Raw genomic sequence first — 18,304 nt, forward strand, 5'->3', positions numbered from 1 at the left:
TAATTAAATTCCTTGAGAGTTCTAAGTCATGAGTACAGTGGCTGTTCTGCTTTGACTAAGCTCAGGGGGGTGGAAATCTTCAAAAACAATAGAGTAGCCCAACATCTTCCTAATGATCTCCATGGAGGTCTCATCAGTGACACATGAGCATGAACATCAGTGAACATGATGCCAAGGCTGAGCCCTTCCAGAAACAAAAACTTCTTAGGACTTGCATGTGCTGGCAGAACTAGCATTTGCATTTTTATTTCTTTCAAGTCTTTTGCTGAGAGCAGTTTTTTAATGCTGTGGATTCATGTTTTGTCAGTACCTGGCATTCAAATATAGCTGATCCTGCTTTGGAGTGCAAGCTGTATTATTTCTCAGTATTGATTTTTCACGGGCCTATGACATCTATGTAGCAATTAAAGAAATAAATCAATCAGATGCTGACGGCACATCTACTTGCTTAAATGTCTTTGAAGTGCTGTAGCTTAATCAGAGCAAAACCACAACCTGAGGGAGGGCCTTGTGTGCTTTTCTTCATCTGGGGCTCACAGCACCAAGTTGATACTTCCTCACGCTCAGAAGTTGCTTTACTTTTATTGTACTAGTGTGAATTTGTATTGTAAGAAATGCTCAAACACACAGCTAATAAATTATAGCCTGTTACATCCCTGTGGACCAGCTCAGACCCAGTAACTGTGCCTGGGAACAATTATTTCTGTCAAATTCAAGGTAACAGCACTTCGTTTTGAACTACTTGTAAAGAAGCTAAATACTGACAACCTACTATTTCCATCAAGCAGGGAGAACTTAGATGGTTACTACAGCCCAGCTAATTTAGGGGAATCTTGAAGTTGGTCACATAGCTATGGAGGAGATGGGCATAGAGACCAGTGGAACAGAGTCCTCAATCCAAAAAATTTCTGCAGCATCATTTGGGTTCTGGCTCACCTGTCTTGAAAGGAAGACTGCGGAGTGGGTAAGGTGGTGCTGCCCCAGGAACAATGCTTCCCTGCCTCATGGCATGGCCAGCTGGGTTGCTAATGAACACCAGCTGCAATATCCTCCAGCTCCCTGTTCAAGGGCAGACTGAAACCAGCACCAGCTCAGTCAGCCTTGCAGCGGGAGGAGATGGGCAGTTGGCTGTGGTTCCAACAAATGTGGTAGTTATTCCTTTAATTATCATCTGGATTGTCATGCAACCCACCGTGTTGCACCTGATTTCAAGAGCAAAATGCAGCCCAACATGTTGCACCTGATTTCTGGCAAATTTCAGACGGTGAGAGTCCTTGAATGCACACAAATTTGTCCACACAGTTCAAGGAAGAAAGTTCCCAGAAATGGAGAGAGCCAGCTGCTGTCTGTAGCTACCTGATGGAAAGATACAGGGAAGATGAAATAAGACTTCTCTTAGAGATGGATGGCACCAGGACAACAGTCAATGAACACTAGTGAAAACATGGGAAAGTCTATTCAGATAGCAGAAAAAACATTTTTTACCTTGAAATTGAGCAAATGCCAACCAGGTATCCCTAGTTAAATGTAAAGCAATTTAAATGCTAACCTTTGTTTTATTCAACAGTGTACTGCATGGAAAGGCAAAATTTATTATTATTTAATTGTGTTTTAAGTAAAGACAGTGCACTCATTAGAAAACAGTGGCAATTCCAAGCAGGCTTGTCACAGCAGGAGTACTAACATGATTTACAAAGGACTCTGCAGTATCATCAGCAGTAGTAATACTACTGAAATATTTCCATGTGAATAAGCATTCTTAATGGAGGGAAAAAAGAAGAAAAAAAAAAATAAGAAGAAAATAGCTTATTTTACTTACATTTCATGATTCCAGAAATGCTTTTTGGATAAGCATCTTTCTAGTAGGTGTCAGGGCTCGAGTTTTCAAACTACTATGTGTATCTTACTGTCCAGAATGAACACACAGAGGAAAAAACCAAGCATTAATCTTCTTTGGTGTGAAAAGGTATACTGGTATATACAAATGCTTGTTATTGTGAAAATTTTTTGTGTATTTTTTAAACTGCTTTGGTTCTTATGTTTTTAGTTATGAAACCACACTAGAAATAGCCTTATATATGTAAGCTCCTGCTGTTTGAAACTGAATTAATTTAGTAAAGTTTCTCTGAGTGTCATCTATTTTGCAGACTGAGACCAGGCAGAAACAATTTATTTCTGTAGCTGAGAGTTTATTTCTGTAGGAAAGATTGCAACATGGCAGGGAATCCGTCCTCCCTCTGTTGATGTGAACTCTGAATTAAGGAGAGTACTGTAGTACCAGCAGGTACAAACTGCTTGTGAAGGGCCATGATGGGGCAAGAGCAGCATCTGTCTAGAAGGAAAACTTGCAACAGTGACTTTAACATGTATTCCTGATAACTGGGCACCTGCAGGTGATCAGCCTTGGCTTCTAGGCTTGGTTCAGCTCATCCATATCTCCCTTACTAGTTTTAAGACCTTGACAGTGTGTAGATTCAGGACTTATTTTTTTTGCTTTCTTTTATTTTTGCTTTTTCTTTTCTTTTTTTCTTTCTTTTTTTCTTTTTTTTTTCTTTTTAGATTTTGTTTGACTGTAGTTACAAGAGCTGATCTCAGACTAGGCCTGCACAAGAAGCTTCCTGCCACAGCTGTACCACTGAGAACATGAAACAGGCAAGTAGAACACATGAAGACATTGCCATATCTACTAAATACCAGCAAAATGGTCTGTCAAAGAAGAAAACAGTTTTTCCCACTAGGTGACAGAGGCATTGATGTGGCCAAAATCTGTACCTCTGCAAAACTTTATCCCCTCTACTTGCTTAGCTGACAAGTGATGGTAAATGGGATTTGCCTTGTAGAATCATAGAATGGTTTGAATTCAAAGGAACCTTAAGGATCCTGTACTTTCAGTCCCCCTGCTGAGCCTTCCACTAGAACAGGTTAGATTTCAGATAAGTAGTGAGTTAACTCAGAACACAGAACATCCTGAGTTAGAAGGGACCCCCAAGCATCATCGAATCCAGCTTTTGGCCCTGCACAGCACCACCCCCAAGAGTCACACTGAGTGACTGTCCAAATGCTTCTTGAACTCTGTCAGGCTGGTGCTGTGACCACTTCACTGGGGAGCCTGTTCCAGTGCCCAGCCACCCTCTGGGTGAAGAACCCCTTTCTAATGCCAACCTAAACCTCCCTGACACAACTTCAGGCCATTCCCTCAAGTCCTTCCTTCAACATCTTCGTTGCTCCTCCTTTGGACACTCCCTAACAATTTTATGTCTTGTACTGTGACACCCAAAACTGCCCCCAGCACTGGAGGCGAGCCCGCCCCAGAGCAGAGCAGAGCAGGACAATCCCCTCCCTTGCCTGGCTGGCCATGCTGAGCCTGATGTCCCCAGGACAGGGTTGGCTCTCCTGGCTGCCAGGGCACTGCTGGCTCATGTTCAACTTGCCATCGACCAGGACCCCCAGGTCCCTTTCCGCGGCTCTGCTCTCCAGCATCTCATCCCTCAAGGACAGCTGAAGCCAATTTGGCTGAACGTGCCAGGCGTTGGATGCAGCAGAGATGAGGGTGGGGAAGTGTTTCCCAGGACGGAGAGCCCTGCAGGAAGGAAGGACGCGTCTCTTCCAGCCTTCCCCTCTCGCTGCTGGCGGAGCCGCGGCCCCACGAGGGGGCTCTGCCCGCCCGGGCACGGGCAGCGCCAGCCCTTCCAGCGCGCCGCTCCCGAATCGCGGATTGGGGCTGACGTGAAAGCACCTCCCACGTGTCAGTGTCTAAAGCAGTCTCGCTTTCAGGGTGTTAAACTGGTATAGTTGTAGGTATGAAGAGGATAACCAGAATAGTAGTTCCCTCCAGGGGCACGACTGATAGCTACTACGCGATCTAACTGTGCATGGAACATGTACAAATAAATAGTAACAAGAAAATTATTTGTATGCCTTGTTCCTACTAAATTTCCCCCAACCTAAGACTCTCGTAGCTGCAATAGTTTAAGAAAGTTTTTGAGAATCAATCAAGTAGAGAAATCCTACCATATAGGAGGAAATTACCCTCTTTCTATACACAGTAAACACAGTAAAGGGACATTTAAACAGCACACACTGGCCAAGATAGGATAGCTCAGTTTGACGTCTTTGTATCTTTTAATACAACCTTCATTAAAATGTTTAAAAAACTGTGTAATGGCAATCACAAAAGTATAAAGAAATATATTTATTCCAGTTCAAGAAGAGATCCGTCCCCAAAATGCATCAGAAAAACTAAGTGATGAGATCATTTAAATGCCATGGTACATATCCCCGGGAACAACACCCTGGTCAGACAGGTAACAGCAGCTGTCCAATGGACAGTGCTTGACTGCTCGCTGCTGTTAGTAGATTACTAGCACAAAAAGAAATAGAGATGTAAGCAGCCAGAGCCACAGCGACATAGGGGGACAATGCACAGAAACAGCAGTGACAACTTCAGCTGTCAGCAGGGTTGCTCTCCTTCCCCTGGCACTGGGCTCACATCACCACCATGATGTCTTCCAGAGGCTTCCGAGTCAGCTCAGGCACAGTGGCGTCCTTCTTGGGATAGCCAACAGGGAGCAGCAACAGGAGCTTCTCGTTCGCTGGCCGCTGGAGCAGCGCCCGGAGCTGGGGGCCGCAGTTCAGCGGTGTGGAGGTCACTGTGTACAGACCCGCGTTCTGCAGCAGGACAGACAGCAACAGAGAGACAGAGGTCTGTGCTCTTTGTTTGTAGCAGTTGTTCCCACCACCCCTGTACACATCCTTCTGTCAGCTAGCCCAGACATTCTGCTTTGTTAGACCTGCTGCAGCCTTTAGAGCACCTGATTTATTAACAGCCTCAGTGGCACCATAAAGATGCCTGCCCTGCTTACAGAGAAGTAGAGCAGCTCTCCACAGCAGCAGCAGCACAGTCTGTGTGCCATGTCTGTGTGCTGTAGAGCCAGAGCCTGCCTGCTGTGCCAGTGTGATGGGAATCCATGGCCACAGGGAAGTTGAGAGGCAGTGGTGGGGATATGATTGGAATGTCATTCCATGGTACTGGTGGTTGGACTAGATGATCTCAAAACATTCATTCCAAACCAAACTATTCCCTGATTCTACAATCTGGCTCATACAGAGAGCTATTTCAGTTCTTGCCTCCATACAGCTGGCAGGAAGATGCCTTACAGCCTTGTGACCACTTGAGCTCCTCCTCAAGAGCTGGAACTGGCAGGGAGAGGCGACACGGGCTTTGCCTCAGAAGTTGTCACAGGAGTCTGTTGGCATGTCTCACAGTGGCCATTATTATGGATTACATCAGAATCCCAAAATAAGTCTATGTATCACTCTTCCTCTCATTCAAAACCTCACAAAAACCTTAACAAATCTGGGCAAACAATAAAGAGCTGACATCATCCAAGGTGTGATCACACAGCTGAGTCATTTCCTGAGAGCTGCACATGTGGATTTCAGTCTGTCTGTCTACTCAATGCAAGCATTTTGGGAGGCTTTGAGACACTAGTCAGCCAGGGAGAGGTGCCCAGGCAATGCACCTGTCACATTTAGTAATCTCTATGATCTTCTCAAGAGAAGAGCTAATAGTGATGGTGCTGAATGGTGCCTGAGGTGCAGCAATGCATGAAAGAAAGTGTCATTCAAAACAGAATGGAGGAGAAATGGCAGTGCCTGGTAGGAAATTGGCCTAATATAAGAGGAGGCACCTTGCTGTTATCTTGCTGACAGGCCAGGTTAACTATCAGAATAGCTTCTCTATTTAACACTTGTGTGAGTACATCAGGTACAAGAAGCAGAACTGAGCACTGAGAAACCGCTGAGAAAATCTAACTGGCTGGTGTCAAACATGCTGGGCTTTAGAGATCAGTGCACTTTCAGAAATGCCTCAGAAACCCTGATTGAAATAGTACAGCATGTTCTGTGGAATATGTCCCTGATTTTTTTTTCAGCATTGTGTACTAAAAGTGGTTTGGTGTCAAGCTGTTTTATAGGGATTACTGAAAAGTAGGGGCCGGTGTGGCACCACACAGTCGTGCTTGGGTGGTCTGAAGAGCCTGTCAGCCCTGTTAGCATAAGGCAGAAACCACAGGGGCTGAAGCCTGTGCCGAGAAAAGAGTGACAACTCTGGAAGCTACATTTTATTTTTCTTCCTGTTAACCAGTACTGAGGATAGGAATCACCTTCTCAGATGTAGACCTGTGTAGAATAACGTTAAAACTCAAACTAAGACATATTGCCAGGAATTGGAGTAATCCAGGAGACTGAAAATGTTAAAATCTAAACTGAGTTCCACTCTCATTTGGGCAGAACGGTCTTGGTAGGTAATCCAAATTAATATATGGACTCACCGTATGTTGGTTCTGTCAACGTACCTGCAGTGCAGCAAGCAGGATACCACAGGCAATGGAAACACTGATTTCATTGTAGTAGTGGGTCTTCTTTTTGCCATTTGGAAGCCGCCCATATACCTGCTTGAAAATGAGGATCAGATACGGAGCAGTGTCCAAGTACTCTTTGATCCAATTTGTTCTGCAAAAGAGTGTTTAAGACATTTATTTTGCAACCTTTACACTTTCCTGTAAGTTACATTTACTGTCTGCAAAGGGGCACTAAAGGTACATGACAATTAAAGCAGTAGACTAAACCTTAGAACATTTACTGCAAAGGATTAAGTATTATCGGCTTAAATAGAAACATTTCAGAAAGGAAAAAAAAGCTGGAATAGAGTTCTCAATTTTAACAGATTTGGCTGAGGAGTTGATGTGCTCACTCTGAAGAGTGGAATTGCATACAAATAAGAGATAGTTCTTGACCTCTTATCTATGAACTGGCCTCATGAGCATTTGCCTTTGTGATTATTTAATTCTTGGAATTTTGCAGATTTGCCTGTTACCAGCAGTACCAACTTTTTTTGTCATTGCAGGAAAGCCTGCTGTCAGAAAAGTTCAAAACTTTTTTGTCTAAGGTCTAAACCTAAATATATTCCAATGGCAAAAATTGTTATTCTGTTCCTGGGTATCTCATCCCTTTTACAATTCATTTGGTGCCCAATTTCTTAAATTACAATCATGAGACAGGATTTAGACAAGAAAATGAGTGCTTTCTACTGGTGTCACTCAAAACACAAGAACCTCTGGCATTTAGTTTTTTGCATAGCACATAAATATGCATAGCACCTAAGCACCTGAAAAATAGTAACATAATCAAGCAGGTAGGGCTAGTCATCCCTACACAGCTTTGTGCATGTGCTCCATTTGACAAGCCAGGACTCAGCAGACATCTTCCCATTGTGTGAAGTTAAGCAAATCAGTCAGACTTGGGAGGGCATTTGGAACAATTTTATATTGCATAATTCAGCACTTGGATAGGGACAGGCCTTGGGGCTTCCTCAGTTGGTAGCAAAGCTTCCAGTGACTTTGGGAGCTTGACTGTTTGGCAAACAACAGAAAAAATCTGGGACAACAGTTTCAGCCGCAGAGGTTACGTAGAAAAAAATAATAATGGAGCCAAGTGCTTGGAAAATTTTCAAAACAGAGAGCATGTAATCTCTTTTACTGAAAGAAATTTTATGAACCAGCCACCAAGGCACAGTTCTACATATATTTAGAAGTTTTTGTTTCCAAACATAGATGTTAGACAAACATTAAAAGTGAGAGGGAGAAGAAACAGAAAATTATAGAAGTCTTTCCTACACTGAAACAACAGCTATCTTCACACCCCTTAGGTAATTTACTTTTCATACCTCAATCTTTTCAGGTCATTAACCCATCTTTCTCCCATCCTTTTTTTGTAGTTGATTTCCTCTTCCTCTTCTACAATTTCACGAATCTTATGTTTTAAATACGGATCTTGCACTACCACAAAGGTCCAGGGCTCAGTGTGTGCTCCACTGGGTGAAGTACCTTCATACAAAAACAGGGGAAAGTAAAAACCCAGGAAGGAGGGTGGGCAGTGAGAGGTATCAGCTCTTCCTTGTGAGCTTTTAGGCTGACCAACAAGCAATGGGAAAGCAAGTGAATGAGATGGGAAGAAAAAGACTAAGTTCTGGCAGACAATCCTGTTCATTCTTTCTCAAAGGATGTGAAATCCCATTGAAGAACAGAGGTTAGTCCTTTCATACTGCTATCTTACAGGAAGCCAGTGTTAAGGATTTGTAAAAAATTCCTTTTTTGGTGGCTCTTATGATGAGGCAGTAATATGGTGCAACATATATGAATGCAGTAATGGTTTTACAAAGTGTTGTACCAAAAGCAGAGCTCTGTCTGAATACACAGTCAACTCTGACACGTGGTTTTAGCTAAGGGGTGAAAACAATGGCTTTCAGGAAAACAGGGCTGAGTGACCACCGGCAGGAACCTGTCACTGACTGACAAAGATAAGGAACAGTACAGCACAGACATCTGCAATAGAGCATACAGGTTTGAGTTTGTTGTCCCAAAGACAGCTGGTGTTCATAGGTGTGGACATATATGTGATATATTTTTTTAATAAATATTTTACATATATATTAAATCTGTACTTGCTCACCCACCAACACCACTGGAGAAATGTTTTAACTGCCTAGAGGTTAAAAGCCAGAAGTTGAAGAATATATATCTGCACAGGTTCACAGATATATAGATTAAGAAGACTGTTTAGATCTCTCTGGTCCCTCAAACACATTTAAAAATATTTGAAGAACTTGAATGCATACAATACTAAGGACTGGTTTTAGTTCAAGAAACACTGAATAAGTAGCTTACTGAACTCTCTTGATATATGAAAATGTTTTTATATTGTGAACCTTGCCTCTCCTCAGGTTTGGGTAAAAACTGATGGCATTTATGCTTCCTTTTGTTTTCTTCTTCTCTACACAGCCCAAAGCTTTCAGGGTTACTAAGTGCTTCATCTGCACGCCAGGCTTGTTTGCTTTGCTGCATTTGCCAAAACATGCTCAGTGTTTTAATGATGCCTAGTTAATTAGAGGGAGATGGAGACTCTTTACAGTGCAGTAACAAAGCTGCTTACAGTTCTTAAAGGGAAAATAATGCCCCTCAAATGTGGAGATTCTTTAGATTATTAACCCTCCTAAAGGCTACTGAACTTTTCTCTAAGGCAGTTTGGGAATATTTTCTATAGTAGCAGCAGCTGGCTCATAAAATAAGAGAAATCATGAGGGTCAAAACTATTCCTGGCTGAAGTAGATGTTACTAAGGCAGAGATGAGATTAGGCCAGGACATGACAGTAATGATTTGAAACACATAAATTCTCAACAACAACAACAAAGGTAATCCATTTCTGACATTCAGTCAAATATCCTCTATTAGGATCCTCAGCACAATACTCCAATCATATGCAACAGGGGTCTGGCACTACTGTTGGAAGGACTGGCAAAGGTTTTTTGTTCTAGACTGAAATTCTTTCCCTTTATTAGGCACCAACCATTTATGTAAACACATATTCAATATGTATTAAATATTTTGCATGGCTGAGAATTTAATCTATTTGTTTGTGGGGGGACCCCAAAATGCAAAACCCACACATGATAAATATCATCATAATGCATTAAATTTTAGAGCATGTGAAGTACATATGGCTTGACATTTTTGAGAAAACACATCAATATTTCTATTTGAAAGATGTCTTGATAAACCACTCATAAATTTACTTTTAAATAACATCTTTTAAAAGTTGAAAATTAATTTATTTGTTTCATGCTGTTGAAATGCACTTCTTCCCTTTGGGTGAACTGCAAATACAGAGAAATTGGGAGTACTCCAAACCAGTCTCTGACATACAGTTGTTCAAGCTGAGTAATTTCCAATCATCAATGGGTGCTAATTCATTCCAGCTACAGGTGAATCTAGGAAAACAGTAAGCAAAATTCCAGTTCGCTTGGCTTTTCCACACCACCTTTTCACAGTTACACAGTTGAACAGCAGTGCTGATCCTTTTCTTTCCCCCCAGACCTTGAACCACTCAGTACCTACCTGCTGTTCTGATGACATTATCAATAACCTCCCTGGGGACTGGCTCATCACTGAGAAACCTGACAGATCGCCTCTTATTTAGAAGCTCATAGAATGTCTGTGACCTCTTAATCATTTCAGCCTCAGAGTAGCGCTCACCAGTGAAGGGGACATGGGCAACATTTTCTTCAAGTCCTTGCCACTCTTCCTCACCCTCTGCAAGAAAATACAAGTGCTTAGGGATTTTTTTTTCTGGAGGATGCTACTGATATCCTTGGCACTCACACTGTAAGGCACCACTGGCATACTCTGCACTTCTACACCACTGTTAAGGCAAAGTCTGTGGTTCCAGTTGACACAACTCATTGATCCCCAGCTCCAGCTACTGAATGAACACCTTGTTTATATACCAAGAGGCAGGAGGGTCCTGACCTGCTCTAGCAGGTGTGATCCGCAAAGAAGTCATTGCCTTCTTCGCTTCATCCTGCAAGCCTGCCTGCAAAAATGGGTTACAAGCTGAAACAGCATTGAAAAAGTGGACAGGCTTCCAGCCCAATTTTCTCAGCAAGTAAATGTGAACATGTGTGTTCCTTCTTGAGCTGTTTAATAAGGAAAGAAATCAATTAAATTATTGAAGTTAAGGAGAGAACTCAACTACCAATATGTGTAAAATCTCCTCTGAGGAGCTGAATGTCAACTTCTTCCATATTCTTGTTTCATAGCAGAAACTTTGCAAGCTTTGGCTCTGCAGAAATGTGACTTTGTGGTTAAGCTCTTTGGTTTCCCGATACTTTCAGCATAGGAAGAAATGGATGCCAGGCATCTAAATTTAGGATAACAACTTATCAAATGTAGGATATTGTGTTTCTTGGCTTGAATTTAAAAACTCAAAATGATTCTCCATTTCAATGAAATCTGACTGTTTATATCACAAAATGAATCTTCTTTTGTCTCTGAGGCCTTTTTCTCCCCATATTCCTAGAATCAGCATGGATATCATTTTTTGCAGCTATGATGTGGAAGTTAAAGCCATTTAAATGCTACATTTTGACTAGTCAATAGTATTGAGCAATCTGCTACAGAGAGCTGAGTCAGGAAAAAATATTCCAGTTCTTTTTCTGTTGCTATTAGGCCATTATTCCCAAATCATAGCAACTTCCAGCACAAATTCAAACAGCAATTACTTCTGTGTTTTAGTAGTATGAAGTTGCCTTAGAGACCAGGCTGGTTTTTTGTTCATTTTAAAAGCACTGAAATATTCACATGTGGCTCAGCCTGTGCAAAGGGGCAAAATAAATCCAGTTTCATAAATTGAATCTAAACTGAATGGTTCTGGTCCCCAAACCACAAACATTTGATTTTGTGTCCAAAGAATTCACCCTGAGAATTTGTTTTGTTTAGCACTTCATGCCTGTGTTAAGCACTCTTGGTCATAGTCTGCAAGGACCTGGCTCCAGGTTAATGGAAAGCAGTGAGCCCTTGTAAAAATTATTTTAGTGGTCATCTTGTGCACACTCCAAAAGTAAAAGGGTGCCTCTTGATAATGTTCCCTTTGTGACTTACACTTGGTAAAATACTGAGTGCTTGCTTGTTTTGTGTTGAGGGGGGGTTTTCCTGTGTAAGTAGAAGAGAAGTGAAGCTGCTGTATGGTCAAGATATCTCAACTTAATAATAAGGTGAAAAAAGAAATGTGCTTTCAAAGATTTTGAACATGGGACAAAGGTGAGAGGGCTAATGAGAATGGAAAATCTCAATACACTCAACATGGGAACACTGGCTGAAGCAGAAACACCTAGAAGTGCAGGAACTGACACACAAAACCAAAACTCTCCTGGCAAATTTATTTTCTTAAAATAAATTAATCTATTATATATTCTCTTCCATCATGTGTCTACCATTCTTTCTTAGCAGTTAACATTATCCATATGCTAACTTTAAATCATTATCAGCACCATCTGTTTAGTGCATGCTCTCTATATCTCTAATTGCTGTGTTTAGACACACTCCTGTTTGTACAGTCACGTTATACAATACCACAAGTGTCTTGTTTATAGCTCTTTGTATTCCACCACTTGATGGACAGCAGACATCCTGCTAGCAAGTCTTTTACCTTGTTAGCCACATTCTCAAGATTGCCATCAATTCCATCAATTGCCATTTACAGTAGTCATCAAGGTTCCTGCTTTTTAAGTAAATCTAGAATGGTTTTGGCTCAGACACCCCAAATGGAATATCATTTTAAAAGTACTTTTTTCTGTCTCTATCAGAAATTCCTCTCTGGATACATTTTAGGATGATAACTATGTTCTTCCCAGCAGTCCATATGGGAGGTTATAATCAGCCTGCAAATCATGTAATAAATTTTACCTCAGTTTGAAGTGTGAGTTCTTAATTAAAAACTCAAACTGAGAACAGTGAGTTGTCATTTCACTTCTGTTGGCCACTTATTTTACCTACACTGACACTTCTCCGTGTTGCTGGCTTCCAGTTGTGTGTCATTAAGACATTTCACTTTTACTCTCCTTGGTTTTATGCAAAGACCACTAGATAATATTAACAACTGATCCTGAGATTGATCCTTGAGAAACCCCAGCCAAGACTACTGCATTTGCTTTCCAAACAAGTCTCTTCCCTAGAGAATTGCTTCCTGAGCATACAATTCCTCTCTAGCTCTCTTTTGCTGTGTAAAGACATGATGCATAGGAAAAAAATTCAGTGTATGTAAAGAAAGTTTTCGCATCTTTAGTCTTAAATGCTGGGTAACTGACCCTGTGGGTTCTTTATCTCATTAATGGCAGACTGCTGCAAAATGGGCCACTACAGGAATCCCAGTAGTGAATCCAGCCCTGAACTGAGTGTGACTAATAGGGAACTAAAAGAGATGCATTACCCTACTAGTGGGTTATAAATAGTGGTTAGCAGGCTGATCCTGGAAACTTCAAGAGTAGGTCAGGGATCTTAAGCAAAAGAAGTACCAAGTTGGAGAGGCACAGACCCCAGAAGAAAGAACCCAGCATCAAAATATTGTGAAAATTACCTCAACTGGAATATAGTTGCAGAAGGTTTCTTATGATCTTAAGAGAAATAGACTGGCTGTTATATAAAGAGAAAACCTAGAATAAGGAAAGCTGAGAGGTAATCTGGTTGCTCTCCATAAAGCACAGGAGAGTATATGCCAGGGCTGGAAGTGAATCCTTCGAAACCAAGAGGATGGAACAGATTAAACAGGTAAACAGTAGTATTAAGTAAGTTTGGGCAGGCAGAAAGGTAGAGGAGGGTTTTTTACCTATGCTAAGAAATTCTGGACCAGCTTTTTAGCAAGGTTAAAGAAAAGGGGTCACAAAATTTCAGTTATCATTTTCATTCAGCTGATGACAAGGCTGGCTGTATTTGCAGCAGCAGGAAGATACACATGGTAATGCATTGTGTCCCTCTAAGTCCTGTGTTCCTAAATGATACAAAACATGAACTGTCATTGGAAAGGAAATTTAAATTGTTACTGCCTCATCCATGTCAGTAGTAGTATTATTAAGATATGGGAAGTTTTTGAAACTGGGGAGGGGAGAAATGCTTTTAAGTGGGACAGGTCTATTAAAGGAGTATCACAAGCAACAAGCAGAGCATTTTCAGGAGGAATGGAACATTTGGGTCTTTGTGTGTTATTTTGTAGTCCTTAAGTAGAGTGTGTCATCAGTGTCCTTGCCAATCCACAGCATAACAATCTCTCATTCTGGATCTTAATATAAACGAAGAAAAACGTTAATAATATAAAAGAAGAAAAAGTTTACGGGATAGATGGGCATGCAAAAAAATCTGAAGTAATGCCAGTTAAAGCATTAAACAAATGGACTGGGTGCTTTGCACTTAACAAAAGAACTGTGTTTCTGGCTGCCACGAGAAACATCCATCTCTTCAGCTGTGGAAAACACAACACAGACAAGCTCAGGAGCACTTAGCCCTCACCATTCCACCCTTCACTGCCAATAAGTGACCCTACTGAGTCTGCCCAAGCAGTTCAGCTCCTTACACTGAATGCTCTGCTGCTCAAAGGTACGTCCTTCTCATGGAAAGCATCCCTGAGGGTTCCACTGCAGGGAAGGCTCGTGGGGCTACAAGTGAGGTCAGTGCTTTTCTGTTTTTCTAGCTGAGTGCTTCACTCTCTCAGCAAATAGACCTTGCTTTGGTCAGGGACATGAATCAAAAGACTTGCTCTACAGCTGCACCTTCCTATTCATGGGACTGCTGAAAATTCAGCTTGTTCATATGGGGAAACCCTAGATTCTAGCTTTAGAAAAGGCCTTAAGAATGTCACCTTCATGTTACCTAACTCAAATTCTCTTCAGAGGAACCTAATCTTTAAGCACAAGCCAGCCAGAGACGTTTAAGTAGAACTGAGCTTGTCTGATAAAGTAAGATACATTAATAAAATAACAGAATTTACACAGCAGGTAAAGTATTCTTTAGTATTGAAAAAAATTTATTTTTACATCCATGTTTCCATTTCAGCACCTAGTGCAGTCAGTGAAAATTTTAACACTGACAACAAGGTTAACATGTTTTGACCCTTAATTTAGGCTCTAGCAAAGTAGCAGATCCTTACTAACTCTTTTTTTTCTCCTTGCTACTCTTCTCACTCAGGCTGGGCTTTCCCCAGCTGAAGAAAAATTTCCATATGAATGATGAAATTATTTAAATATTTCTAGAGATAAAATACATGACTGTTTTACAAAGAAATTGGTTTGAATCACACGCCACTAAGGGAAAGGTCATTATTTGTTACTAAAAGAAAAAATAGCAAGAAAATTTAATATTGGATGACATGGTATATTGAGAAAGGTTTTATTTAAAAGCAAATAAAACTTACCAACAGTACCAACATGTCTACCTGTCAAAAATTTTTTGCAAGCAATTTTCAACTAGTACAGTTTCAAATTTAGTACCTGAATAACAGGGAAAGCAACTAACACATAAAAGACCAAAATTTTATATATGGAGCTGTGGTAATGAGGCTCCTTGATAAGAGCTAATAGATTTGTTTATGCAAAGGATCTAAATTTTTTAACTGATAGAAACAGCTATAGTCCAAGATGGTAATTCACGGATTATCATTTGAACTACCCACAGGAATTCTAATTTGCAGCAATTTAACTGAAGTAGTAAGTCATTAGTGACAAAGAAATTATGGAATAATTTTATACAGAGTCTATTTTGCACTGAACAAAAGAGGATACAACAGGTGAAGCGATCTGTAAAGAAATTTTATATATTTGGAATATAGTCAACAGGGTTTAAACCTTTCTTGGTATCAACTCTTTTCAGAATGATAAACAACACTAGCCTAAAGTACACTGAACACTGAGAAAAGAGCTATAATAGTTCTTAGAAATTGATCTATATGCAGAAGGACACTGTAAGTTTTAAGATTCCTAGAAGCAGACTGAGGGAAGTGCTGTTATGGGGGAAAAATAACCCAGACAGACTCCTCAACAAGTTTTTGAAACCAGCTTGAGGAAGAAAAAAGAGAGCTGCATTAAGTTACAACTTCAAAAAATTGATAGGAACAGAACTCTGTAGATTTTTATTTTACAAAGAAATAAAGTGAGTTTATGGAGGATAGTTAGGAAGTAAGAAGAAGGAAGGGTACATTTTTAGCTTAGACTTTTGCCCAGGCTGTGAATCAGAAAAAGCTAATGACAACAAAGGGCATTCTGTGCGGGTTCAAATACACAGCTGAGTGACCAGATTAGCACCACCACCACATTTTGTTCTTAAATATTTGATCAACACAGCTCCCAACAAAGCTGTCATTGACATTCTCAGAAGCTACAAGTGGAGGACCTTTGTAAAAACAGTAGTAAATCCACTTCCAGCTTTTTAGCTGTGCTGAGACCAAATGTACCACTGAGTGATAAAGTGAGATGACTTGCAGATAGAAACACTCTGCTCACCTCTTCCCTTTGCTGACACTAATATGGCCTGGGAAGAGACTGTGGGGAATTCAGCAGGATCTCCTCTCTTTCCTTACACTGTCCATAGAGTCCCTCATAGGTCTGAGATGTGCTGTACAGAGGAACAGACAGGATTCTCTGAGAATATATTTTATATATATTTTTTTTTGCCCTCTGATTTGTGGGGTCTGGAGGGAATAGACCCCACAAATGAGTGACATGACATGAGGACTGCCTCCCTGACTGGGAGCTGACAAACTCGGGGCACAGCAACAGCGTTGCACTGAGCATTGATGTCACTGTGGAGAAATCCAGAAGACTGCACCTCCTTTATTCATATTAGCAGAGAAAATTCAAACAACAAAAGTGTTTGGGATAAAACTTTTCTTACCTTCTTCTTCTAAGGGATGGTCAGTGCCATCTTTTAAATCTTCATCCACCCATGGGTGAGATGGACGCTCGCTTTTAGTGTCACATTTTTCCTTCTCTCCATTCATCTTCTTCATTATTACCCCAATCAAAACACATATAATGGCTATAAATACTGGTGTGAGGGAAGAAAAGAGTGCCATGACTATGGAAGTGTGGAGCCTTTCTTCCACGTTCAGTAGTTTCTCATGAAAAGGAGAGGCTGAAGAGGGAAAAGCAGCAAAGCAGAAAGTAAAAAGGGGTGGACTCAGGGTTCAGTCCTCTACCCTATCTTGCTTCTACTTTTCAGACACCGCCCCCACAACCTCATCTGTGATGGGCTCCTGCTGTTAATAAATAGCTTCTGCAGTTAAAAAAGCCACCAGACCCAGGTTTGTATATTTTCTGAGAAGAAACCTCTTACAAACAGCAAGCAGAGACACTGACAATACATATAAATGCTGTTGAGTGCAAAATAAATTTAAAAACCCCAAGGTCTTTTCAAACTCCAGACTCAGGCAAAAGACTTCTCCCCTCTTATTTTTATTGTTATGGTCATCCCAGTAATCTTCCTTGTAACAGTGATTATGAGAAGAGCCAAGTGGGAATATGAGTTTTAAAAACTAATGACCCCTCTTCAATGTTTAACTCATAAAATTAACATTTTACATGTATCCCAGGAATTCAGAATATCACCAATCACAAGTCAGTTTGCAGCACCACCCTCAGTTATGTCAACGTGTCAACAGAACAGAGAAGTAAAGGGGCAGGATTGCCTCTCTATAAAGCATGGGTGAGACAATTCACAGAGCCCTGTATTCACCCTGGATGTTCTGGGGGAACTGACAGGAAGATTTCAAGGAATCATAGTAAAAAATATGTGAGGGCTGCAGTGGATTTAAAAGGCATGTTTCAGCATCTTATAGAAAATTAAAAACCGATAGGGTGCTGGTATAATCCAATAATGGTCAATGTCTAAATGCTTAACCCATTTTTACCTCAGCCAGCTGCTTGGGAAGTGAACCACCACAGCAACACTGATTTGCTCTCTTCATCTGGGACTGTTGGGACACACTGGATAATGAAATGTCAGATTGCAATGGGTGCTGAGGGCTGTGCTGGACAGCAGGGTGCAGGAGTGCTCTCTGTATGCAGTCACCAGTGTCCATCAGCTCTTTGTAGCACCTGCACAGCACCATCCTTGCCAAGCCTTATCTCGTGCCATACAGGGCCATTTCTGATGTCCTGGCATCCATGGCAAGATAACCCACATTTTGAATAAGCCCTCCCAAGGTAAGTGGGAGCAGTTGTGAGTGAAGCCATACCAGGAGATGGTGAGTCCCAGCTGGCACCTGCAGGGGGTCATAGCAGTCCCCTTTCCTCAACATGGAAACCAGGACACAAAGGGGAGAGAGAATCTGGGGTATGCACAGGTTTCCTCCTGACAGGTTCTCAGTCCATGCCCTACCACTCATGCCTCTCACCCCACCAGTTTTGCAGCACTGGGCACACCCTCACTGGTCCCATTTGACACTGTCACTCCAAGGGCTCCCTACCTTCCAGTGCTCCAGCAGATGCTGCCAGCTGCCTTGAGGATTGGTCTCTGTGTTGGGAAGCACAGATTAGTGACCAGGTGCTGCACAAGAAGAGGAATGTGTGCTCACACGTGTTGGCCACACACAATGATAGCCTAGCTGACAGTCCAGACCTGTATCCTCTTTTAACACAGGCTCCTTGTGCTAAAAGGGCAAGGTCAAGCAAATTGCACAGCTGTGCACATATTGTCCAGATGTGCTGAGAGGCAAAATGAAACTGCCTCAAGGCTTGTACCCAGGATGGGCTTTCTCAGCTGCCCAGCTCAGATACAGAATAAATTCTTTACTGCTGTTACACTGCATCTTACCAACACACAAAAGCCCCAGTGTCTGTAGGTACCAGTCCTTACAGGCAGTATTTGGGATCTGTGTTAGAAGGGTGGCCCCAGCACCAGCCAAGGGCCCCAGCACAAATCCATC

At 41.5% G+C, this 18,304-nt stretch overlaps 1 protein-coding gene across 3 annotated transcripts; it reads right to left on the reverse strand.

The window, feature by feature from the left end:
- Positions 1-4,142: 4,142 nt before the first annotated feature.
- Positions 4,143-16,552, reverse strand: IYD (iodotyrosine deiodinase). 3 transcript variants are annotated; one of them, XM_059843369.1, is made up of 5 exons: positions 16,273-16,552; positions 9,955-10,149; positions 7,727-7,886; positions 6,357-6,513; positions 4,143-4,668 (listed from the first exon to the last, which is right to left on the reverse strand). In XM_059843369.1, the coding sequence occupies exons 1-5, from the start codon at positions 16,451-16,453 to the stop codon at positions 4,486-4,488; spliced, it is 876 nt and encodes a 291-aa protein (XP_059699352.1). In that variant the 5' UTR covers positions 16,454-16,552; the 3' UTR covers positions 4,143-4,485. The 3 variants fall into 3 exon arrangements, with proteins under 3 accessions (XP_059699352.1, XP_059699353.1, XP_059699354.1); XM_059843370.1 differs by having other exon boundaries at positions 4,144-4,668; positions 10,093-10,149; XM_059843371.1 differs by lacking the exon at positions 9,955-10,149 and having other exon boundaries at positions 4,144-4,668.
- Positions 16,553-18,304: the final 1,752 nt, after the last annotated feature.

Source organism: Haemorhous mexicanus, chromosome 3, assembly GCF_027477595.1.
Source record: "Haemorhous mexicanus isolate bHaeMex1 chromosome 3, bHaeMex1.pri, whole genome shotgun sequence".
Lineage (NCBI taxonomy): Eukaryota > Metazoa > Chordata > Aves > Passeriformes > Fringillidae > Haemorhous > Haemorhous mexicanus.

Bases quoted from the DNA above. Each gene is read 5' to 3' on its own strand.
- IYD (XM_059843369.1), bottom strand. From the start codon at position 16,453: ATGGCACTCTTTTCTTCCCTCACACCAGTATTTATAGCCATTATATGT. The intron at 7,887-9,954 runs GTAGGTACTGAG...TTTTGTATGAAG, and splicing joins TAATGTCATCAGAACAGCAG to GTACTTCACCCAGTGGAGCA. The intron at 6,514-7,726 runs GTATGAAAAGTA...ACTCTTTTGCAG, and splicing joins AATGACCTGAAAAGATTGAG to AACAAATTGGATCAAAGAGT.